The sequence below is a fragment of the Euleptes europaea genome, chromosome 2 (genome assembly GCF_029931775.1).
Source record: "Euleptes europaea isolate rEulEur1 chromosome 2, rEulEur1.hap1, whole genome shotgun sequence".
NCBI classification, from domain to species: Eukaryota; Metazoa; Chordata; class Lepidosauria; order Squamata; family Sphaerodactylidae; genus Euleptes; species Euleptes europaea.
In genome coordinates, this window is record NC_079313.1 from 21,748,976 (window position 1) to 21,774,233 (window position 25,258).

At 45.8% G+C, this 25,258-nt stretch overlaps 2 protein-coding genes across 2 annotated transcripts in view; one reads left to right on the forward strand and one right to left on the reverse strand.

The window, feature by feature from the left end:
• Positions 1-1,104: 1,104 nt before the first annotated feature.
• NPHS2 (NPHS2 stomatin family member, podocin) lies at positions 1,105-14,493 on the forward strand. Its single transcript, XM_056844698.1, has 8 exons — positions 1,105-1,381; positions 3,762-3,865; positions 5,333-5,405; positions 7,169-7,251; positions 9,520-9,723; positions 12,012-12,067; positions 13,213-13,291; positions 14,218-14,493. Exons 1-8 carry the CDS (start codon positions 1,105-1,107, stop codon positions 14,491-14,493), a joined length of 1,152 nt encoding a protein of 383 aa, XP_056700676.1.
• Positions 14,494-16,984: 2,491 nt separating this feature from the next.
• The window catches only part of AXDND1 (axonemal dynein light chain domain containing 1), a 71,818-nt gene continuing 63,544 nt past the window's right edge, over positions 16,985-25,258 (reverse strand). The window contains exons 24-27 of the mRNA XM_056844699.1: positions 24,995-25,132; positions 19,658-19,749; positions 17,546-17,694; positions 16,985-17,073 (exon numbers count right to left, since the gene is read on the reverse strand). Of these exons, the coding sequence (XP_056700677.1) occupies positions 16,985-17,073; positions 17,546-17,694; positions 19,658-19,749; positions 24,995-25,132 (468 nt within the window). The remainder of the gene's footprint in view (positions 17,074-17,545; positions 17,695-19,657; positions 19,750-24,994; positions 25,133-25,258) is intronic.

Below are 25,258 nucleotides of genomic sequence, written 5' to 3' on the forward strand. Positions count from 1 at the left end.
ATGAGGGCTGCCAGGAGGAAGGAAAGAGGATGGGGGGGATACATAAGAAAATGAGATACCCCCTGCAAATCCTTGTGGATCCCCTGCTTGTATATATTTAAAATGCACACAGTGTTGAAGACAAGTACTTTATAAGGTCTTGGAGGAGACAAAGATCACATTCTAAGGGAGAAAGCAGGGTTAACGTGTCAACCTCCGCTCACTTTTGGTATATAAATCTTCCCAGCTCTGCTATTAGCACTTAACAGGGAGAAAAGCGGTGTTCTTTAAAAATATGTATTTCCTCCTTTAAAATGCTAAGAATGCAGAGAAAATGGTTTCAAATAGCAAAACCTAGTGAAGCTTGAAAGGTTAAACCCCCTCTCCCTTCCATGCACGGCCCTGAGGCCAATGAGGCTGTATGAGTCTATAGTATGCATTTTATAGATCAACTATGTTCTTTGTCTGGTCTAGCTTAAGGAGAGCTAAGGTTGGCTGGTGTTCCTGCAGTCAACTTTGGTTGACTGCCCCGTTCAGCACTGATGCTGAAAACTAGAGCTACAGAGATTGCCATTGAAAGTAGCATTAGTTCCTCTCCTCATCCTCTCTGCTGTATAACATCTAGTAAGAAAATATTGCAATATCACTGCATTACAAGTTTCTGCACTCCATTGGCTGTCATTTGATGTCACATGATATGTTTTAATTTATTGATGATCATGGTGAGAAAAAGGAGGGGGACAGAAGACATGGGTTAGTGACTTTTGCCATGGCTCCAACCTAAGACAAACGTGAAGGAACTCAGGCACAAATAGAAGCAGTTCATTCAGAAGTTAGGCTTAATCCTGTGAAAAATCTGACCACAATATATTTGCTTTGAAGCTGCTGCAGGGCGATGGCTTTTGCTGTCACCCACTACTCTAACTACTCGCCTGAAATGTGCAGCAGACTGCTCCATCTAGCAATTCCATTGTGCATGAACAAGGACCCTCCTACAGGAGAACCTTTTGCTCTTCATCCCTCCCTTTTGGACAGGATAAATTGCCTGACAGTACAACCTCCCACATGTTCATGCAGAGGTGCTGTCTCAGCTGCCCTGTCCTCAACACATTTCATCAAACAAGGATGGAAAAAACGTCCCGGAGCTCTTCTAAGGAGACCCGTGGGAGAAGCAGAGAGAAGGCAGCTCCAGGCATGAAGAAGGTGAGGGCGGAACATAACTGGAAAGCCAGCAAAGAGAGACAGGAGTCTGGCAGGAGGAAAGCGAAGAAGGAGACCAAAACCAGCCTTGAGGCAGACAACCCAGTTCACACTTCCACGGTGGTGGATGTGGATGATGTGGTGTCGTTTGAAGAAGAAATGGAGGTGATGGCCCTCCTTGAAAGTGAGAAACTGGAGGAAGGTAAGGGTGCGTGGAGACAGCAGAAGAATAGGTGGGTCGCTGGAGAGAGCAATGACTTGGCTGGAGAACACTTATATTGCCAGAGCCTGAACAAGGGTTGCCAGGTCCAGGTTGGGAAACTCCTGGAGATTTGGGGATGGAGCCTGGGGAGGACAGGGACCTTAGTGGGATACAATGCCATAGGGTCCACCCTCCAAAACAACCATTTTCTGCAGGGGAATGATTTATGTAGTCTGGAGAGGAGCTGTAATTCCAGAGGATCCCCAGTTCCCACCTGGAGGCTGGCATCCCTAGCCTGAACTTTCTGCTTCCTCCTGAGGCCCAGCTAACCACCTGTTGTAGGGTTGCCACCTCTGGCTTGCAAAATTCCTGGAGATTTGAGGAGTGGGGATGGTGGGGTTTGGGGAGTTGAGGGACCTCAGCAGGGCATATGCTATAGCAGAGGTGGGGAACCTTTTTTCCACCAAGGGCCATTTGGATATTTATAACATCATTCGCAGGCCATACAAAATTATCAACTTAAAAATGAGCCAACCAAGCCCCAAGCAGGCAGTTGCCCCAGGACCAATGAAGGGCCAGACCAAATGATTTCGCAGGCCTTAAACGGCCCCCAGGCCTGATGTTCCCACCCCTGTGCTAGAGTCTACCCTCCAAAGCAGCCATTTTGTCCTATGGAGATGATCTCTGAAGATCAGTTGTAATTCCGGGAGATTTCCACCTGGAGGTTGGCAAATGTACCCTGTTGGCTATCTCCCTAGTAACATTTAAATACAATTGACAACATAATGCCGTTGCATGTGAGTATCCTGTCCCAACTGCGCAAGCAGACCAAGAATAAGGAAACAGTTGGGCACAATGTTAGAATATCAACTGCTTTCTTTAACTAAGTCCTGCCCAGGGGATGGATGGGGGAGAGAGGATGTGTAGGTTGGCAGAGGCTACGGTTCCACATCACGGATATCCATGCCTCAGTCACACAATCCTGCAGTCATAAAAATAATGTCCATTGTAATGTTGTTGGCAAAGGTGCTGAATAGAAACAGGAGCGGGGCATTCATGGGGAAAACGCCAAGTAGACACCTTATGACAAATTCTTGCAACAGCTCTGCATCTACCATGAGAGCAAATTGTTCCTAAATGGTACATAACAGTGCAGTCCTAAGGAGGGTTACTCCAGTCTAAGATCATCCATTTCATAGGATTGCACTGTCAGAACCCTCCAGCGGAAGCAGTTAAATCCAGGGTGGAAGAAACAAAGTATACATTTAAGTGTTACACCTCAGAATGGGTCTCGAGCAACATACTATCTTGCTTCGATCGGTTGAGGGCTTCTGTGATGATGATTATGTTTAGTAAAACACCATCTGGAGAGAAAAATCGTCTAATAGAAACAGCGCGGCAGGGAGCAGAGGTATCCCATCAAGTTAATCTGCATTCTGAGCCTGTGTCCACAAGCATCATTCTGTGTGCACAGTGACATAGCTGGCCACACTTCCAATTCATCCCAATTGCATAGATTTACTTAGGAGTGGAAAAGTCTGTATGCATGCCTGTATGTAGTGTCAGTTATGTTTATCCATCAGCCTCCATCTATGACTCGGTAGCAGTTTCAGAATTATACCTCTTGAAGGATTGGAATCAGTGTGTGTGTGTACTGTTTTGTGCTTAGGTTCATTTCACAGTAACGTCAAATGGTAGTGTTTGGGGAACCAAAATGAAACGGGAGTGCGGCAGCACCTTAGTGACTAACACAGTTTATTCCAGCATGTTTTTGTGAGCTGGAGCTCACTTCATCAAATGCATGATTCAGCATTTCAACAAGGATTGACATCACTGGGTTGGGAAATGTTTGAAAATGTGGGAGTGGATACAGTTGCCAGTCTCCAGGTGGGGCCTGGAGTTCTCCCAGAAATGGAACTGATCTCCAGATAACAGAGATCAGTTCCCCTCAGAGAAAATGACTTTTTTGGAGCATAAATACTGTGGCGGTCGTGTTCCACTGAGGCCCTTCCCCTCTGCAAACAGTCGCCATCCTCAGGGTCCCCCCCCCCCCCAATCTGCTAGAATGTCACAACACCGAGTTGCCAACTCTAGGAGTGGAGCCTGAGGAGGGTGGCTTTGGGCAGGGGAGGGATGCCAGCCAAGTATTGTACCATGGAGTCCACAGCAGCCATTTCTTCCTGGGGAAATGATCTCTCATCTGGAGGTCAGTTATCATTCCGGGAGATCTACAGGCTCCACCTGTAGAGTGGCAACCCTAAAAAGTCAGCAAACTAAATAATTCTGAGATTGCCAGAAATAAAACAGTTGCCCAGGTTGGGGGAAAGGGGGGGGCTTTCTCTCATTTAATCTGTTGTCATCTCTTTACCCTTTTTTGCAGGTACAAAGTCTGGTGACCTGGGCTTTTGTGAGTGGGTTCTTGTCCTCCTCTCTCTCCTTGCCATCCTCATCACATTTCCTGTTTCCATCTGGTTTTGCATGCAGGTAAAGGCATTCAGAGAGGGAGAACCAATGAGGTGTTGATAGTTCATGTACAACCCCCGATCTGTAGCTCCCATAGGTAGAAAGGTACAGGAGCAAAGTTTGGACTCTTACCCCTTTGTGTAAGCAAGTCTTCTGCAAGGACTGGATGGGATCTTCTCAGGCACAAATGCCTATAACAAAGGATATTTAGTGTGAATGAAGACCAATGCAGTGGGACAGGGTGACCCTGGGACCCCCATGTGGGAACCTGCAAACTGGCCTCAATCATCTGGGCTTTATAAGCCAGTGTGGTGTAGTGCTTATGACTCTAATCTGGAGAACCGGGTTTGATGCCCCACACATCCACATGAGCGGCAGACTCTAAACGGGTGAACTGGGTGGTTTCCCCACTCCTACACAGGAAGCCAGCTGGATGACCTTGGGCTAGTCACAGTTTTCTGAATTCTCTCAGCCCCACCTACCTCACAAGGTGTCTGTTGTGGGGAGAGGAAGGGAAGGAGATTGTAAGCCGATTTGATTCTCCTTAAAAAGTAGAGGAAGTCAGCATATAAAAACCAACTCTTCTATAAAGATTCTGGTACTTAGAATGTAAAATCAAGAGTTCTCCTTCCCTCTTCTGCCATATATATGTTACTAACATTCACACAGGTGAATAATTAAAAAAAGGTTGTACTATGCAGGACTGGTATTTAGGTGCGATGCCGCATCTGATGACCAAATAATCTCCCAGTCTAAAATTTTCCCCTGGTTTAAGTTATTTAGTAGGAACCATGAAAGAGCCCCTTATTTATCCAGTATTTCTGCGTTCAAGCTCAGAGTTGCTTTTACGTCAATCAGATTTCAGACCATGCCAACAGCCATGTTAGCCAGACGCTATGCCCAGATCCTGACGACCTCTCGCTTATGTATTTGCAGATCTTCAGAACTCGAGGACCTTCCCCATTACATTGTTTTGTTCCCTGTACCATGAACCCAGAGCTAAAATTAAAAAATGACAATTCTTCTTTGCACATTTACTTGTATAACCCCCTATTGTAAATAGTAGTTACCCTGTGATGGAGAGTAATTTAAATACACATCACAATGTAGAGGTACATTTTAGGTACCTCTACTCTTGTTTTTCCCTCGCTACTTAAGTAGCAGTCAAAAAACAAGTGGATGACTTCCCCCCATACAACAGATGAAACAGTGATGGTGAGTCGGGGGTCAGTTACAGAACCATTTTAAGCAGAGTTACACTCTTCAGTGGACATAGAGGGGCATAACTCTGGATGAGACTTTTAGCCTCCCATGTTGTTAAAAAAGAAGAGCTGCACGTTGCTGCACGTTGAGCTGCACGTTGCTTTTGCACATGAAGGCTGTTTCTTTTGGTAGGCCTACCCAAAGTGGAAATTTCCACATGGTATACTTGGCTCCACTTTCCCCCTCCCTACAAATCCCATCATTAATCTCAGTTTCCCTTGACAGATTGTGAGGGAGTATGAGCGCGCCGTTTTGTTTCGATTTGGACGCCTTCTTCGTGGAAGGCCCAGAGGGCCTGGTGAGTATGGAGGAAGAGCCCTTAACCTGGCACACAGCATCAGTAAGTGACATACATGTCTTTGTTTTGGTGCATGTGTTGCACAGGCGGGATGCCGGGGGGGCATAAAACGAGACACCCCCCCAAGAGTTCAACAATAAGAAAGCTGGCCTTCCTCACTTAGGGTTGCCTGGAGATCTCCTGGAATTGCAGCTGATCTCCAGCCTACAGAGATCAGTTCCCCTGGAGGGAATGGCAGCTTCAGGGGGTGGAATGTATAGCATTATACCCCACTGAGGTCCCTCCCTATCCCAGGCCTCATCCTCCCCATGGTCTACCTCCAAATCTTCTGGAATTTCTCAGCCCAGAGCTGGCAACCCTATGGGCCTCTCTAGATTTTGTACTGAGATTATACAACAAGATTGTACAACAGGATGCTCATTACATCTTTTCTGATTCATTTCTCCATCAATTATTATTTAGGCAAGCTCTTACAAAACCCACACTGAGGAGGGTGCAATACCTTGGGGGCTTCCGGTAGTATTTTCCAAACTTTTCAATTTGTGTGTCTCTCTTTCTTTCAAGCATTGCCTAGCAGACTGACACACGGGGTGGAAACACACCGAAGCATCCCTTAGACCTGAAAGGTCCTGAGTTCGAGTGTGTCATGCTGATGAAATCATTAGTTAGGCAAATCTCCCGCTTCCTCATTTCTAAGCTGCAGGAAGCAGGAACTGCAGTGATGTATCTGCCAGAATGGTTAGGAAGAGGCAAAATTTTTACTGCCACCTTAATCCATTATACAGTATATCAGTGCAATCCTAAACAGAGTTAACACCCCCTAAATCCATGGACTTCAATGGATTTACAAAGATGTAACACTGTTTGGGACTGCACTGCATAAAGGCAATTATAATACAGTCACAGGGAGTTCACTATTGTCTTCATGCGCCTCAAAAATGAACATGACTGAGCGGTTAGCACAACTCAAAGGACATTTTTGCATGGTAATTAGCAGCGCGTTCCAGGCTGAAGTGTCCCGCATATTTTTTTTTAAATTTTGCATGCTGAACCGTCATTCCAGAAGTGACTGCGAAGCCAGTGCATACCACTTCGCATTACAAAAGAGCACATTTAATGCAACCTTTGGTGTTTGCCTTGAAGAATCTCCCTCAAGGAACAATGCAAAACAATGAAGGCTATGCATATGCTAATGGATTTACAAACAGGAACAAAGGAGCAGGCAAGTGGGGGTAGTGGAACGTCTCCTTTTGCCTCAGGACCGTAAAAAGGCATATTTAAAGTAGCATTTTTAAAAAGAACTTTGGACGAGCATCAAAATTGACCATGCAAATATGGCCAAAGTGTCTTTTACATGGAATAGAAAGGTCTGGAATGGATGGTGGGCAATTTTTTTCAGAGCGTGAGGGAGATATGAGAGAAGGCTCTATGCCCAGTGCAACACATCCATCTCACAGCTGTTTCTGTTCACAGACTTTGAAAGATTTTTGTAGCACTTTAGACGTCTAAAAGACCTCTTTAACCGGAGATAGCAGCGGAACAAAAGAGGTGTGTGTGTGTGTCTGTATTTTCTCACACCATGGGCAATTTATTCTTGTGGCATTCCACATTCTGCTGTTTGACAGTGTTATCACCTGACTCCTGTTTAACGTAAAAATCTGAATTTTCAGTCCATACAACCCAATAGCTTTGGCATGTAGAAATGATTTTACTTCATGGCATCCAATTTTCATGTGCTGCTGTTCTCTTCCCTCCCTAAATAGGTTTGTTCTTTTTCCTTCCCTGCCTGGACACCTACCACAAAATAGATCTTCGCCTCAAAACCTTAGAGATTCCGTTCTATGAGGTACATCAGTCCAGTCACAGCCAACTTGGGCTATGAACACATTTGTGGGAGGAAAAGGGATAGGGAACCAGGAAATTTGATGCACTTGCTGGCTAGATAATATTGTAGAAGAAAGATACTGTGATTCTAAATTTCCATGAAGCAGGAAGTCCCCAACTGAAACCTCACTTCATCCATGAGGTCACTAAATTCTCAGACTGCAACATAAGGAATATGGCCTAAGGTATAGGGCTGTCTTAAGGATTTATGGTGTATGCGAAGAGCTCTCTAAATGCTATAAGGGTCTCACATGAGGTAGGAGCAGCCATGTATATTTACCTCATTCACATATGAACTGGAGGGGGTCCACAATTTACACAGAAATTAGTGCACCTTGATTTGTGACCCTGATCCCTCCCCAACCCTACTTTGTTGCTTACAACATTTTTCTTCCAGTCCTGCTCACTTCTTGTATTGGAGCCAGGCAGGGGAGAAGAACAGTACTGAACAATAGAATACAGAAAGGTATCCACATGCACACACCCATGCACCCCTTTGCATGTAAAATACAGGGGAAAAACCCCTCCCCATTTTGCATGTGCAGGGCTAATATATCTTTAGAATATTTATTCTCCCCAATACCTACTTGAGGTTTCTATTGGGTTGCCAAGTGCCCGGTGGTGGCGGGTAAAATCCCGCCGATCCACCGGGCTGCCTGCCGGCCAGCTGATGACCAGCGGGCACTGTGTGGAAACCATAGAGTTTTGCCCCGAGATTGCTAGAGCGTCTGCGTCACTTCCAGGTAAACCCAGAAGTGACGTAGGCGCATCGTGCACCGTAGCCATGGCCCCGGAAAGTTCCCGCCGGTGGAGCTACGGGGCCTGGCAAACCTAGGTTGCTAATAACATGGGCGGGGGGGGGGGGGTACAGGCCTTTCCCCTTGCGGTCACCCCTCGACTACTTCTGGGCTTTGTTTGGATTATGCATGCATATTCCAACCATCAGAGGTCACCTCGCTCTCCCTGCGTGTTTTCTCTACTTTTTCTGGATGCTGTTTAGCCAGTATCCAGAAAATGCAGGCAAAATACGTGGAAACATGCAGCGAGAGTGAGGCAACCTCTGATGGTTGGAAAATGCGTGCGTAATCCAAACAAAGCCCCGAAGTAGACGGGGGGACCGGTGACTGCAAGGGCAACAGCCATGCATAAAAGGCCGTAAAGGTAATACACAACATAGCATTTAAAAAAACGAGTGAAACAAATTTACTGGTATGGTGTGGACTAGTATCTGGGAGACCCAGCTTCAAATTCCCCACTCATGCCATGGAAGCTCACTAGGTGACCTTGAGCCAGTCACACTCTCTCAGCCTATCCTACCTCACAGGGTTGTTGTGAGGATAAAGTAGAGGGGAGGAGAGAGATGTAAGCCACGTTGGGTCCCCACTGGGGAGAAAGGCGGGGTACAAATGAAATAAATAAATCCACCAAGAGTAGCGGCATCCCCATCTATATTTATAAACCAGAATAAAAAGAGTCCCAAGACCATGAAACCATCAGGCAAGTGGGGAAACAGGCCAAAATGAATAAAACAACCAAAAGACGGGATAACATTTCTATTAAAAGCCTGGGTGGACATAAATGTTGAAGCCTGGTACCTAAATGCTAACAGAATGGGGGCTGTGGCGCAGGGCACAGAGTTCCAGGTTCAGTCCCCGGCATCTCCAATTAAAAGGATCAGGCATCAGGTCATGTGGAGAGCCTCTGCAGCTACTCAGAGTAGACAGCGCCGACTTTGACAACCATTGCTCTGACTCAGTATAAAGCAACTTCATATGTTCAGGGTAGGCCTCAAGTCTGGCTTCAGGTGAAAGGGCATTCCACAACAGGGGTGCCATCACTGAAAAGCCCTGCCTCTGGTCACCAGCTGTGTCCCCTCTACAGGTTGGGGGGGGAACCATAGAGAACGGGGTTTGGGATGAAGATCTGGCAAGCTGATAAATGCACCTGGTTAATCCATCGTGTGTAGTTTCATCCTAAGTACTAGTGAGTTGTCCCCCTGTAAAGCTGGGTCATAAGCATCACAGCCTCCCCTCCTCCCCGGTTCCAGTCGTATCTAAACAAAATTAATGCTAGGTCTTGTATTAACACGTGAAGATGATGGTGAATGCTTAGCCTTGCTGAGCAACTGCACCTGATTTCCTCCATACTATCTCATTGCCAGCATCACTAACCCCCTCCCTCATCAGTTACCCACTGGATAATCACGGATAACATGTTCTGCATGCCCTAGGTCATAACCAAAGACATGGCGAGTCTAGAAATAGACACCGTCTGCTACTATCGAATAGAAAACGCCATGCTTCTCATGACCACCCTTGCCAACCTCTCCAGCGCAGTCCAGCTACTGGTGCAGATGATCGCAAAGCGTACACTGGCGCATCGATCCCTCACAGAAATCCTCATGGAAAGGAAGACCATTGGCCAGGAAATAAAGGTGGGCACGGCCAAGGCTGCTGAGCAGGGGACTAGGGGTTGCACTGGGGACTGAAAAACTAAGGTAGGCACCTCTAGTGTGTGGCTATAAATTCAGTGCCCCCCTTTATTTAGGGGAAGGTCTCTAAGGTGCTACTGGAAATGAATCTAGTTGTTTATGCATGGGAGTTTTATCTGAGGTTCGTTACTCATTGGACCCACACTTTCCTGTTGTGAATCTATGCACCAGCAGTCTCCAAGCTCAAATCAGGAACCATTTGAGTCCCCGCCCTTTGAAACACTGTTTTGTAATTGGCTGTAGTGCTTACTGTGAGATAAAAGCCACCACCCCACACAGAAACGCAATTGCTGCTTTAAAAAGCATTTTAAAAATGGAGCTCTCTAAAAGGAATGGGGGGATAGGGTTGCCAGGTCCCTCTTCGCCACCGGCGGGAGGTTTTTGGGGCAGAGCCTGAAGAAGGCAGGGTTTGGGGAGGGGAGGGACTTCAGTGCCATAGAGTCCAATTGCCAAATCGGCCATTTTCTCCAGGGGAACTGATCTCTATTGGCTGGGGCTCCATTGTAATAGCAGGAAATCTCCTGCTACTACCTGGTGGTTGGCAACCCGGTGTGGGGGGGGAGAAACCCAAGCCTCATTTTTAAAACCCTTTCTTCAGCTCAGAAAGGACTTCCTGGAAGCAGGAAGCATTTGCATCCCTGCCCCTTGACAATGCTGCTTCAAAATTGGCTGTAGTGCCATCTGTGAGAGAAACGTCACTCCCCCAAGCTTCTGTGTTGCACACTTTGCCTTATGTATGGGGGTTCCACCTGGGCTGAGCTCAGGGGAAAAGGAAGAATCAGGTTAATAGAGGAACGGGAAGTCCTGGGATTTGTGAGGTCTGGCAGCGAGGTCATCTCTAATGGACAGAAAACTCATGCATAACTCCAAGGAACACCCGAGACAGACCGGGGGCGAATGTGAGTGAAAGTACCCATGTGCTCCTATTAAGGCTCACTGCCTACTAGAGACCCTTGACCTCCAACATTCAACTACTTTAAACTTACCCAACCTGTTGGGGAGAAATCCTATAAAAAGCATCCCCCACTGTCAACAAGGTAGCATACTAAAACACCCCCCCTCGATGAGATACCAGGTGATCTGGGTTAAGAGAGTGGACATAAAAACCATACCCAGGGTACTTTTGATTGGCCCCAATCCAGGAGGTCACAGCCAGGGATCTTTTGCAGCCAAGGCATCATTTAGTTCGAGCACCCAGCGTTTTCACTTATTCATCTGGCGGGGGGGGGAGATTGTTTGGGCATAGAGCAAGCTTACTGGCCAGGTAGATGTTGGCTCATAAAACTGTGCCAATCTTGTAATCTCCATCCACAGATTGCTTTTTAGTTCAAAAGAAAGACAAGGAAGTGATGAGGCTCTCAACAAGTTGCCTTTTTCTGGTCCATAGAGGGCTAAAGTCTAGCTATTAGTGTTACTTAAAGAGTCAGGTTGGATATGGTTGACTGGAGAAATATGTCGTGTCCCTTTAATAGATGCTTAATGTGTGGCAGGGATGTGGAATGGTATAGTATAGCCCTATCTCGGAACTAAGTGGGATCGGTACTTGGGAGACCTCCAAGGAAGGCTCTGCAGAGGAAGGCAATGGCAAACCACTTCTGCTTAATCACTTGCCTTGAAAACCCCACCAGTGGTTGCTATAAATTGGCTGCGACTCGAGGGCACTTTACTCATACACACAGTTATGGTAATTGGGAGCTGAAAATTTTTCATGCCATGGGAGTAAATAACATTACCCAGTGAGTAACATCCCATCTGTTAAAGATGTAGGGCTTTTCCCTTTCAGGCAGTTGACAACCCTATGGGCCAGGAATAGTATAAGTATTATATAGTCTGTTTTGAGTGTTTAGTATGTATTATCTGTTTGCTGTATGCATTATCCTGTGCTCACTGCATTGTTTTATACTTACATTATACCATTTTCTGCATTGTGTAACATACCATGTCTAATATGTTGTGCTTTTTTTAGGTTTCTGTAATCCTAGTCCTATTATATTGCTTACTAGATGTCTTATTCTATTGATTGCATTGATTTACACTGTCCAATCTGCCTTGAGTCTCAGTGGGAAAGGTGAACTACAAACAAAGCAAATAAAATAACAAAATATCTACATTTCTTCTTGGATAACCAAATACTCAACATTTCCGAATAACTTTACAGTGGAGGAAGCCTGAGAAGTCAACCTCCCACTGAAAGTGTCAAATATTTTTAAGTTCCTTATTCCACCTTCCAGGTGGCTGTGGATGCTGTTACCTGCCAATGGGGGATCAAGATGGAGCAGACTGAAATGTAGGTATGAAATACATTGATGTGTAGAAATAGTAACAAAATAGTAGGAAAGAAAAAGGATTAGGGTTTTTTTTTAATTCTGCTTTCTTAAGTAACCGCTATCCCTGCTTTTTGCCTTCAAATCCTCCATCTGGATGGGCACTTCTCTGGACAGAAGGACATCCATCAGTTTTGGAGAGCCCCTCCCTCCTTCCAGGGGCGCCCAACTACATCCCTCTCCTGACTGTGCTACATTTGTAAGTGAAAACAAGTGATTAATAGCCGGGAGCATTTGCTTAAACCCTCTGGTTTAAATCAGCATCACCACACTATCACATGGAACTACCAAGAATCTAGAGGGCACAGTCAACTGGCTGTCCAGTCACCTTCCACTAAGTTTTTAATAGTGCAATTCTAAACAGAATTACTCCAGTCTATGTCCACTGGTTTCAGTGGGCACAGACTGGAATAATTCTACCTACGATTGTATTGTAAACTGCTTATGCCTCTAGATAGCCCAAAGTGTAATACAAAGGTACCTGAGCTATCTTCTTCGACTGGCCAAGTGTGTTTTTGGTCCCAGACTCCCTCCTTCCAGTGAAGAAGTGAATGCTATGGCTAACTACTCATAACCATCTTAACTGTAAGATAGTTCTGGCCACAATTTGAAGGTTGAAAAAGAAGAGTTGGTTTTTATATGCCAACTTTCTCTGCCTTTTAAGGAGAATCAAAATGGCTTACAATCTCCTTCCCTTCCTCTCTCACAACAGACACCTTGTGAGGTAGGTAGGGCTGTAATTTCCTATAATTTCCCCGTAATAATAATGCCCCGTATGATTTCCCTTCACATATCTATCTGAAGAAGCAAGCTGTGACTCGCAAAAGCCAATAATGAAATAAATGTTAACGTGTTAAGGTGCCACTGGAGTTGTGTTGTTATGCCTTGAAAAGACAGCAGTGAATGAACCCTGCAGCCACTGACCTGTGGTCCAGTACCCAAAGTAAGCATCTGGTTTGTTCTGACAGCAGGTTAGCCATGGAAGCAGTGTCCTTCTGAGCGTCCGAGCTTTGTTCCTGAACTCAACTGCTGCATTATGCAGAATTTTCACGTGGTTTCCTAACTGGGGGACTGCAGGCTGTCACCAGGATGCCTGTTTCTGTTTCAGAAAAGATGTACGACTGCCAGCTGAGCTTCAGCAATCCCTGGCTGTACACGCGGAAGCCCAGCGTCAGGCCAAAGCGAAGGTAAGGACACCCTCGTGCCCTGCATTTTCATGCCTGGTGACCTTTCATACCAGCCTCCTTGGTCAGATCACCATTAAGTTCCAATGTTCAGTGGTACAGAATCGGTTTGGCCTACAGAAGGTCCTGGCTTCAATTACTGGCATCTTCGGTTACGAGGATCAAGAAATAGTAGGTGACGTGAACGATTTCTACTGGAGACCATGAAAAGTTGCAACCAATTAGAGCAGATAATACTTACCTTGAAATGTCTGACTCAGTATAAGGCAGCTTCACATGCTCAATGCTAACGCGTGGAGCAGGGGTTACTGGGGGTATGTGGGGGGAGGTAGTTGAGTATTTCCTGTATTGTGCAGGGGGTTGGACTAGATGACCCTGGTGGTCTCTTCCAACTCTGTGATTCTGATTCCTATACAAACCAGTCCTGAGTTTATAATATTTTGAGATTATTATTGAAATAGTCCCTTGCTCCTATTTCCCATTACAATGTATGCTAGAGCAAAGCAACTTGCAGCCATAATACCCAATGCAAAGGACTGCCCATATTGTAATCATAGGCTGATTCTTATATCGCAAAGTCCATATGTCCCTCATGAGGAGTTTTGATCAGATGGATGCTGCCAGCTCCATGCTCAGAACTCAGATCCCAGGCGTTCAGAGGCTATTTGACCTATTGAGGAAATCTGTGTGTACCAAGGGCTACATGTAAAGTTTCCCCTGTGGGGCAAATGGCTGCTCCTTGGGGGCATTTCTAGTTGGGGAAATGTTATTGGGGGAGACTCAAGCCCCCCAGTCTCCATGGGGCCCCTGAGAACTGAGCTCCAAGTGTGGAACCCACAACACAAGTCTAATCAAAAGTCCAGAGCTTCTAAACTCCTATACAATACAGATATGACAAGAAAACCCCTTCTGATGACCTTGTATTCCAGGTGATAGCTGCAGAAGGAGAAAGGGCTGCATCTGAATCCCTGAAGCGTGCTGCTGAGATACTGTCCACCACCCCGGCTGCCATCCAGCTTCGTTATCTGCACACCTTACAAGCTTTGTCTGCGGACAAACCACCTACCTTTGTTTTACCTTTGCCGTTTGACCTCATGAACCTTTCATTTGGGGCCAGCCATCAACCCACCAACTTTAATCTGCCTGCAGATACTCCCGTCCACCCAGAAGCTCCAAAGGACCAAAAGGACTCCCCCATGCTATAGGAACCCAACAAAAACAAAACAGAGAATCTCGATTGCAAGATGCGTCTGATGCTGGCTTTAGCGAGGTCCACAACTTCTGTAGTTAAAGGGCCTACTGAAATCTCAAAAGGCACGAATACAAAAAGAGTGGGGCCCGTTTCACACATTAGGTGGCAGTTATCCCAGACATGGCGCTGCAGCCAGTCCTAAATCTCTCAAAAGTCGTACATATATAATGCATGTGTTTTCTGACACAGTTTGTCTCATTCTCACATTACAGTTTTACACATGTGTATAAAAATCTGGGACCACAGGCTTTGATCCTGCCAAATATTTCCACCAATGGAAGAGCTTCCCTCTGCGGAGCTCTTTCTTTGCCTCCCCCTCCCACCGCAACCCAAAATGCCCCCTGAAATTCTGTTCACAGGGGACAGGAGACCACCAAACCAGCATAGCAGGGGAATTGGCGGGCTGCATCAAGGGAGGGAAATCATCCCAAATCCCACCTTCTGTCAGTGGAAATCTTTGATAGGATCCAACCCCATAATGTCATGGATAGTATTAGATTTTTGGAGAATGGAGGCCTGTGTTCAAATTCTTGCTCTGTGATGAAGCTCACAGGATAATCTTGGGGCTGTAGAAGTCTCTCAGTGTTATCTACCTTACAGGGGTGCTGTGAGAGCAAAATAGAATGGGGGGTACCAGGAAGGCTGCCCTTGAATGGTGTGATAAAAATGTGATAATTAAAAAAATAGTCTCCAGAAACATTTACTTAAACCAAATGTTTAACTTCTTCAATGTCTAAAGGTGAGCAGTGCCCCAGATAAAAGTGTGCAACGTGTGAAGATTTGATTAATCAGTCCTTCGGGGGGGGGGGGACCCACTTGGCTACAACCTAGCGCCAATTCCCACAACTCCCTGGGTCCGGTTATGACGTGTCTGCGCCGTGAAAGTGACCAGCACAGCTCAAACGGCTTGAGAAATTGCTGCGCAAGCGCTGCTGTTTGTTCATGTTAATTGTTTAATTCGCTCAGGGACCGGCCTCCCCCCAGCCTGTCATTAATAGCTTCTCAGAAACCCGACCAAGGACACACACTCGCTGTTCTGACACCTGGAGCAGAGGGCCAAGCAAGGCCTGGCTGGGGCCACGCAGTAGAAGCTGGCGGTTCTTTCAGAATCCCAGACATATTCTCTAAAACTGTACAGGTCCCCGGTCCCTATGACTGTGCAGACAAGCTGGTGGAGTTCTAGTAAACATAAAGCAGGAGCCTCAAGGGTAGGTCTTTTACCCTGTTTCTCCCATCCAATGCACCATATCAAGTGCCAAAACAGCTCGGCCTCGGCTGTTCTGGCACCTGAAAAGGGGTGATAGTTTTAAAATGGCAGCAGCCTTTTGAGGCAGCCACAAAGAGATTATCACCTCTAGCTTGGCTCTTTTAAGAGGAAGTTCAAGCTCTAGTACCACACATTTCTCTAGATGGCGCCTTTGGCCAGGATTTGAGAAATCCATGATAGCAGGCAGATCCCGCTTCACCATCCAAAGTGGAAGATGCTATTTCAGAATCCTCTGGTTAGCATACAACTGGCCTATTCTCCCCTAAAAGGCACACTTTGGAGGCTAGACACCAGTTCTTGTTAAAGAGAAAAGGATGATCACTAGTCTGCCACCACGACAGATCTCTTCACAAACGAGTAAATGGGAGAGTTTTAGTATGTAGCAGAAAAAGATGATGAATGACACCGCGATGGGAATCATTGCCAACCACTCATTGGCACACCAAGCCAGGCAGTCACCATCTGATCCAGAAACAGTGCAAGTGACCAGGAATCAGTTCCTGGGAATCTTGTTTGTGGGCAAGCATCACAGAAGAGACCTCTCCCTTCCACAGCTCATGTGCATTGCAGTGAGGTCGCAGGAGTGAACGATCTCTCACTTTATACTGGGGGGAATGAAAGAAACTCCCCCCTCCCAAGTCTTCTGGCACGTAAGGAGGATTTGAGAGGGGAGGAGAAAACATCACAATGACACATGAAGAAGAGATCCCTCAGCCACATTCGTTGAAATGAAGGGTGGTGTTATTCACTCACCTGGCTCCACATTTTGGAGGCACTTGGAAGTGGTGAGGGAGAGCCTACCTTCTTCTAGAGTCTTCTAGCTCCTCCTCCCCCACATCCTCTGCATGTGCCAGAGAAGCTGACCCTTCCCCTCCCCCCCTGGAGCAACGGTTGGCTACTGACATTTGAGGACCCCTGTACAGTATGTTCCAAAGCCTCTTCAGGGAATATCACAAAACATTTCAAACCAAACTTCTCCTCCATTTTGTGTAGGTGAATACACTGACAGGGAAACACCAATCTTGACTTATATATATATATATATACACACACACACACACACACACACACCATGATATATATACCATGTTAATACACTAGCTGGGTCATAACAAGTGGTGCCCCCAAGTCAGCTACAGGCAGGAACCCAAAGGCTTTCTTGAGGCCATCGTCTTCTTCAGTGTTTGGGTTTGGTGGACTTCTTAGCCTTAGTGGAAGATTTAGATGCAGCAAGATGTGCGTCAGGCTTTTCCTTAAATCGGGTCACTACAGTAAGAGATTAAAAAAGGCATTAAGTGGTTATGTTTCAGCTCACAGTCAACATGAGTAGCAGGGCTACTTAACCGTGTTAGCCCCTAGACATGAGAAGCACATGGGAGAGGGGAGCCATGAAAGTTGTACTTCTTGGGTGGAAGGTATGGGCCCGTGGAAATACACCATTGAATCAATGCCTATATCTCTCATTTTAAACAATGGCCCCAGAGTGCGAATCTATTTGGCCGCGTTTTGAGAGACCTGTTTTATCTTGAATTTGAAAACATGGGCAAAATGCGGGGAAACGCAGGAGGAGACCAAGGTGACCTCTGACGGCCGGAAATGGCATGCATAATCCAAACAAAGACCCTAAGTCGTCGGAGGGGTGACAGTGAGTGAAACAGCTATGCATAAAAGACCTTAGACTCTAGGTGGCCTGAAATGACGTTTTAGGAATTTTGCCTCTGAAACCATATAGTGGTACCTGATTTAGGCTCTGATGATATTTCTGGGGTAGTCTCCTCTTTTGGTTCCTCACCCTCCAAGTCATTGAGTTTTGCCAGAGCTTCTTCCAGTTGCTCATGAAGGCTTTCTGATTTTTCCTCAGCCTCCTGGGCTCGCTTTTCAGCCTCCCTGAAAAGGCAGAAACCAGGGAGAGGGGCGGCACTGAAACTGCAGCTGTATGAAAATGCCCAATGTGATAACTGACCAGCCAGAGACTCTGGCAAGCACAAGTGGAAGTGCCCAAGATATTTGGGTGCCTGAGGTGCTTTAGGAGGATGGGAAGTGCATTTTGGTGCACAAACCAGTTCCTTCATGGATTATTAGCACTAAAGTTGGCAAAACCTAATAGTTAATGGCGGGGAGTGAGGGTGGGATACAAAACCAAATAAATAAATAACCAGCAGCTTCGCCAGCAGCAGTGGCAGGCATCGTCCGAGGAGTAACTCCTCTGAAGATGCCTGCTGGCGAAACGTCAGGAAAGAAAATACCAAGACCACAGTTACACAGTCCGGATAACCTACAAGAACCAATGAACTCTGACCGGGAAATTGGTTCTTGTAGGTTATCCGGGCTGTGTAACCATGGTCTTGGTATTTTCAAACAGTAACAAAGGTAATGTGCTAACCATTGTTTGATACTTACAGGACAATGGTTAGCACATTACCTTTGTTACCTTTTGCAGGACAATGATTCAGCTCAAACCCAACCCCTTTCTGACTATATATTACTCTTCCTACACATCTGACACTGAGAGACACTGTCCTTCAGTGTTACTTCTCTGAAGATGCCTGCCACAGCTGCTGGCGAAACGTCAGGAAAGAAAATACCAAGACCACAGTTACACAGCCCGGATAACCTACAAGAACCAATGAACTCTGACCGTGAAAGCCTTCGACAATATTCTGACCAGGAAAGCCTTCGACAATATTCTGCCAAAGCTTATTCGTCCTTGAGATTGTACAGAGGAGAAAGAAAGGCGGGGAAATCCTAGTAAGGGAGAGAGTTAAGATCCCCTTTCTTTCTCCTCCATACAATCTCAAGGACGAATAAGCTTTGGCAGGTTTTTGTATAAGATATAGCCAGTTTAGATGGTGTTAGTGACATCTATGCCAGCGCTGGGGTCACACCGGTTCCTACGCCCTTTCACTCCCCCTTCAGGATTGCTCTGCCCATGTAAGATTGCAGATTCATAACTCTTACAAGACTTCGTGTTTTTGTAAATTGGTACTTCTTTGGTGTCATCTGGCTAGAGCATCATCTGGTTTTTGTTAGGACCCCAACAAAGATCTTTTTTCTGCAAGGCGGAGGAAGTGATCTTTTACACTTGCTTCAAAAACTGTACAATAACAAGAGCTGGCTTATTTGTGTTGCTAAGTACACAAGAGATCCGATAAGCTTGTTCGATTTGCAGCTGGAAATCCGATGGAAGCTGCAGAAGCTCATGAAAGCTCCCCACACACCTGCCCGGGAGGGGCTGTGGCTCAGTGGTAGAGCATCTGCTTGGCATGCAGAAGGTCCCAGGTTCAACCCCCAGCATCTCCAGCTAAAGGGACTAGGCAGGTAGGTGATGTGAAAGACCTTGAGACCCTGGAGAGCCACTGCCGGTCTGAGTAGCCAATACTGACTTTGATGGACCAGGAGTCTGATTCAGTATAAGGCAGCTTCATGGGTTCATATGCCCCTCCCGGTACAACAAGCAGCTCTGGCAAGGGAAGGCAAGAAAATAGTATACTTTGCTGGGCTTGCCCACCCCTGTAGGTAGGAAGTGCATAGCAAGAAGATATGGAATATGTTTTCCTTTGTATTTTCACCCACGTGTCTCTAACATCCAGTACTACTTCCAACCCATAAAGAATATCCTATAACACATTTTTGGCCTACCTGAAGTATTCTTACATTCCTAGCATTTCAAACTCATCTGAGCAAACATTACAAAACATGTCAGATGGATTCTCAGAAATGGAAGGAGGGTACCCAGGCAGGATTCCTGTGGATATCTCTTGGAGTACCAGCTCAAGACTCCATGCAGCTCAAGCTTGGAGAGGAACAAACCATACCCATTCCCCTCTTCTCCATAATATTAAATACTCACATGAGCTGCTCTTCCAGAATTTCCAGTGAAGCGAGCATCTGAAATTCCTTCTTTGAGTATTTAGTGGTCCACTGGCTGGCATACAGTTCCCTCTAGAACAAGAACAGTAGCCATCTCAAAGGTACGAAGAGGAAATAAATCGATATGAGGCTTCCCCTCCAAAACTTCTAGACTGCAGTGGTGAAGGATGTGAGTTGTAAGCTGTGAAGTCCCTGGTTCAAAGGTCACTCGAGTCATGAGCCTTAGACAAGGGCCTTTTATGCAGGGACATTTCCCCACGGTTACCCCCACCAACTGCTCTGGGGCTTCTCTTTGTTGTTTTATCTAGCTGTAGCTGGCTGAAGGTAATTGCTGTGCTGTTGAGTACTGAGGGCTGGGGCTGAGAGTATTTAAACAGGCTCTGCTTGCCAGAGGCACGAGCCTTTGGTGTGAGCCGAAGGGCGGCTCTTGGCCTGTGGCTCTTAGCCTGGGGGTGGTGTCTGGGGGCCTTGAAACAAAGTTTGTATTTGTAGTTTACTCTGAAACTGGGTGTTGTGAAGCTTTAGTATGGTTACCATTGAGGGATTGTGAAAGAAACCATACCATGTCTGCAATGAATCAAAGCGGAATGGCTGGTGAGAGAGTGGAGGCAGTGATGTGTAAGGTTTGTGGAATGTTTGTTTTCCTACCCGAGGGTAACTGCAATTACACATGCAGTAAGTGTAAGTTGGTGGCTCTACTGGAAGAAAAAATAAGGGAACCTGAGGCACGCATGTCTACACTGCAGAGTATAAAAGAGGGGGAAGAGTTCATGGACCAAACTCTTGAAAACCTCTTGGGAGGGCAAGAGCAGGAGGAGGGCCAAATAACTCAGTGTAGGGAGGGGGATCCACCTCAGGAGAAGAACATGTGGAAGAATGTTACCCGCAGAAACAGGAAAGTCAGGAGACATTCCGTTCCTCTGCTGCTTAGCAATTGGTTTCAAAACCTCCCTATAGATGCTGAGTCTGGATCACTGGAACAAAGGTTCAGTGCCCAGTCCTCTCTGGTCTCTCAAGTCCCTGTGGATGACAGGACTCAAACTTCTGCTCCCCAGTGTAGGAACAGGTGAGTGTTGGTTATTGGGGATTCCCTACTGAGAGGGGTAGAGGGTAAAGTGTGTCGACCGGACTTGTCATCTCGAGAGGTGTGTTGTCTGCCGGGAGCGCATATCCAGGATGTGACAGAAAGTCTGGATAGAGTTGTTAGACCCACAGATCATTATCCCTTCCTTCGTATTCATGTGGGAACAAACGATACTGCCTCGCACAGCCCAGAAAGTATTAAAAGGGACTATACAGATTTGGGTAAAAAGGTGAAGGAACTGGGAGCACAGGTTGTGTTTTCGTCGGTTCTTCCTGTAGTAGGCTGTGGATTGGGAAGAGAATGAAAAATTATGGAAATAAATGATTGGCTGTGTCGATGGTGTGGCCAGGAAAGGTTTGGTTTTTTGGATCATGGCTTACGCTACCTGGATAATGCTCTTCTATCGAGAGATGGTTTGCACCTCTCAAAGGTGGGTAAAAATGTGTTTGGCCACAACCTTGCAAGCCTGATAAGGAGGGCTTTAAACTAAATCATCCGGGGGAGCGAGACGTAAATTTAAAGCGTCAAGTGAGGACAATAACTGCAAATATAGATATGAACGATTTGCAGATGGTAGCACATACGTAAGGAAAGACAGTTCAAGAACGTAACAATGGGAGGCAATCTTAAATAAGCTGCCAAGAAGAAGGACCTGTGGTCTAAGGTGTCTCTACACTAATGGACAGAGCATGGGAAATAAGCAAGATGAACTAGAACTTTTAATAGCAAAAAGCAAATATGATATAATAGGCATTACGGAAACCTGGTGAGACGAGTCTCATGATTGGAATGTATTAATTGAAGGGTATAACCTATTTCGGAGAAACAGACCAAACCGGAACGGGGAGGGGTAGCATTATACGTTAGAGATGATTACACCTGCGAGGAGATCCAGGACTTGAACGCTGGAACCCAGCTTGAAACCATCTGGATAAAAATTAAGGGAGAGAAAAATAATGATGTCATTGTGGGGGTATATTATAGACCCCCAAGCCAAACTGAAGAGTTAGATGATGCTTTCCTGGAACAGATGTCCAAACATTCAAAAAAGAAAGATGTAGTAGTAATGGGAGATTTCAATTATCCTGACATCTGTTGGAAGGCTAAATCTGCCAAAACAACTAGGTCTGACAAATTCCTCACTTTCCTTGCAGACAACTTCATAGTCCAAAAAGTGGAAGAAGCAACAAGGGGAACAGCCATTTTGGATCTGATTTTAACCAATTATGATGACTTGGTTTATGGGGCAGAAGGAGTGGGATCTTTAGGTGGGAGTGACCATGTTCTCCTGGAGTTTGTTATACAGCAGAAAGGAGAAACAACAAATAGTCAAACATGTTCTCTAGACTTTAAGAAAGCTGATTTCAATAAATTTAGGGAACTACTGGGTGTGATCCCGTGGGTGAGAATATTGAATGAGAAGGGAGTACATGAAGGATGGGAAATTCTTAAAAGGGAGATATTGAAGGCGCAATTTCAATCAATTTCCACGAGGAGAAAAAAAGGTAGAGGTTTGAAGAAACCAGGGTGGATGACTAAAGAACTTTTGGTTGAGATAGGATTTAAGAAGGGCATGTACAAGAAATGGAAACAGGGAGAAATCAACAAAGAGAAATTCAAACAAGTAGCCAGCACATGTAGGGAGAAAGTCAGGAAGGCTAAAGCGCAGAATGAGCTCCGGCTAGCCAGAGAAGTTAAAAATGACAAAAAAGGGGTTTTTTTTGGTTATGTCCATAACAAAAGGAAGATCAAGGTAATGATCGGGTCATTGTGTGGAGAGGATGGTGAGTTATTAACAGGGGAGGCAGAAAAGGAAGAATTATTTAACTTCTTTTTTTGTATCAGTCTTCTCCCAAAAGGGGAATAGTGCTCAACCTGGGAATAATGGAGCAGAGGATGAAAAGGGGAATTACAGCATAGTATAGACACTGAGATAGTACAGAAATACCTGGCTACTCTTAATGAATTCAAGTCTCCAGGGCCGGGTGAACTGCATCCAAGGGTGTTAAAAGAACTGGCTGAAGTGATTTCAGAACCACTGGCAATAATCTTTGAGAATTCATGGAGAACAGGAGAAGTTCCAGCAGACTGGAGGAGGGCAAATGTGGTCCCCATCTTTAAAAAGGGGGGGAAAGACATCCCAAACAATTATCACCCAGTCAGCCTGACATCAATACCAGGTAAAATACTAGAGCAGATACTTAAACAGACGGTCTGTAAGCACTTAGAAAGAAATGCCATGATCACTGACAGTCAACATGGGTTTCTCAAAAACAGGTCATGCCAAACTAATCTCATATCTTTTTTTGAAAGAGTGACAAGTATGGTAGATGAAGGGAATGCTGTAGATGTAGTGTACCTTGATTTCAGTAAAGCCTTTGATAAAGTCCCCCATGATGTTCTTGAAAAAAAGCTAGTAAAATGTGGGCTGGACACTGCTACTGTTAGGTGGATTGGTAAATGGTTGACCAACCGAACCCAAAGGGTGCTCATTAATGGCACAACTTCATCCTGGAGAGGAGTGACCAGTGGGATACCACAGGGGTCTGTCCTGGGACCAGTACTATTTAATATTTTCATAAATGACTTGGATGAGGGAATAGAGAGCATGCTAATCAAATTTGCAGATGACACCAAGTTAGGAGGGGTAGTTAATACCCCGGAGGGTAGGGTCAGAGTTCAGAATGACCTCGATAGACTGGAGAGCTGGGCCATAAGCAATAAAATGGATTTCAATAGGAAGAAGTGTAAAGTACTTCACCTAGGCAAACAAAATAAGGCATAAGTACAGGATGGGAGATAGTTGGCTTGACAATAGTACATGTGAAAGAGATCTGGGAGTCTTAGTGGACCACAAACTGAACATGAGTCAACAGTGTGATATGGCGGCTAAGAAGGCCAATGCAATTCTGGGCTGCATCAATATGAGTATTGTGTCTAGATCAAGGGAAGTAATACTACCACTGTATTCTGCATTGGTCAGACCTCACTTGGAATACTGTGTCCAGTTTTGGGCTTCACAATTTAAGAAGGATGTTGACAAGCTGGAGTGTGTCCAGAGGAAGGCGACCAGAATGGTCAAAGGTCTGGAATACATGCCCTATGAGGAGAGACTTAGGGAGTTGGGTTTGTTTAGTCTGGAGAAGAGAAGGTTGAGGGGAGACATGATAGCCCTGTGGGTTAAGACAATGAGTCATGATTGAAATGAGTGCATACACTCTTGGTGATATAATTGGGACTGAAGAAGACTTCGAAACAATCATATCCCATCTTTCCATCTTATTCTTCAGCATGATGATTACCATCTTGGACATCATTGACATATAATATGGACTTATATAAATTGTTGTATATATTGCATTGACCATTCACTTTTTGTATATAGCACTTCAGTATTATTTGTTTTCCAGCATTTAATACAACTTGTTTTGCATTGTTGATATCGGTAATTTCCTGTACTAATTCTAAACCTCCAGGTAGTAGCTGGAGATCTATTATTACAACTGATCTCCAGCTGACAGAGATCAGTTCACCTGGAGAAAATGGAGAGAGCCAGCATGGTGTAGTGGTTAAGAGCAGTGGTTTGGAGCGGTGGAGTCTGATCTGAAGAACCGGGTTTGATTCCCCACTCCTCCACATGAGTGGTGGGCACTAATCTGGTGAACTGGATTTGTTTTCCCGCTCCTACACACGAAGCCAGCTGGGTGACCTTGGGCAAGTCATGCTTTCTCAGCCTCACCCATCCCACAGGGTAACTGTTGTGGGGAGGGGAAGGGAAGGTGATTATAAGTTGGTTTGATTCTGCCTTAAGTGGTAGAGAAAGTTGGCATATAAAAAAAATGGCTGCTTTGGCAATTGGACTCTATGGATTTGAAGTCCCTTCCCTTCCCAAACCCTGCCCTCCTCAAGCTCCGCCCCCAAAACCTTCCACCGATGACAAAGAGGGACCTGGCAGCCTTACACAGCAAGTCCTCCTTCCCCGTGCCTCCACCTTATGCCTGCCCCTCTCTTTGGGTTGGGATGACCCTAGAGGGGGGTAGGTCTAGTGAGGGGATGGCCTCTTAAGCTATCGGCCCACCGGGCCTTTCTCCTGGAGCCATAATGGCCGGTCCATCCCTGAACCCATCTCTCCTGCTGCTGCTCTGAGCGGCTCCTGAAATCCACCACCTAAGGCAACGGTTTCATCTTAGCACGGCTGCCTCTGTAGAAGAGAGACGTCCATCACATACGTACCCCTGAGACTGTGACTTGTTCAGTCTCCATCGTCTTTGCGTGCACATTAGAATCAGATCCAAGGTATCTGATCAATGGTAAGTCCTCACCACTCACCGCTTCCTGATCAGTGCTTGTACCGGGCATAGATGGTGGTTGCTGCAAGGAAAAGGGAACAACCAGGCAGTGTGATGTTTGCATCTGTTTGTCCTTAGCTGTATCCAGAAAACCCCTAGTCCTCACTGAGGAAGCTCAGATTTCACACAGACACACACACACACACAC

Bases quoted from the DNA above. Each gene is read 5' to 3' on its own strand.
- NPHS2 (XM_056844698.1), top strand. From the start codon at position 1,105: ATGGAAAAAACGTCCCGGAGCTCTTCTAAGGAGACCCGTGGGAGAAGC. The intron at 12,068-13,212 runs GTAGGTATGAAA...TTTCTGTTTCAG, and splicing joins AAGATGGAGCAGACTGAAAT to AAAAGATGTACGACTGCCAG. The intron at 13,292-14,217 runs GTAAGGACACCC...CTTGTATTCCAG, and splicing joins AGCGTCAGGCCAAAGCGAAG to GTGATAGCTGCAGAAGGAGA.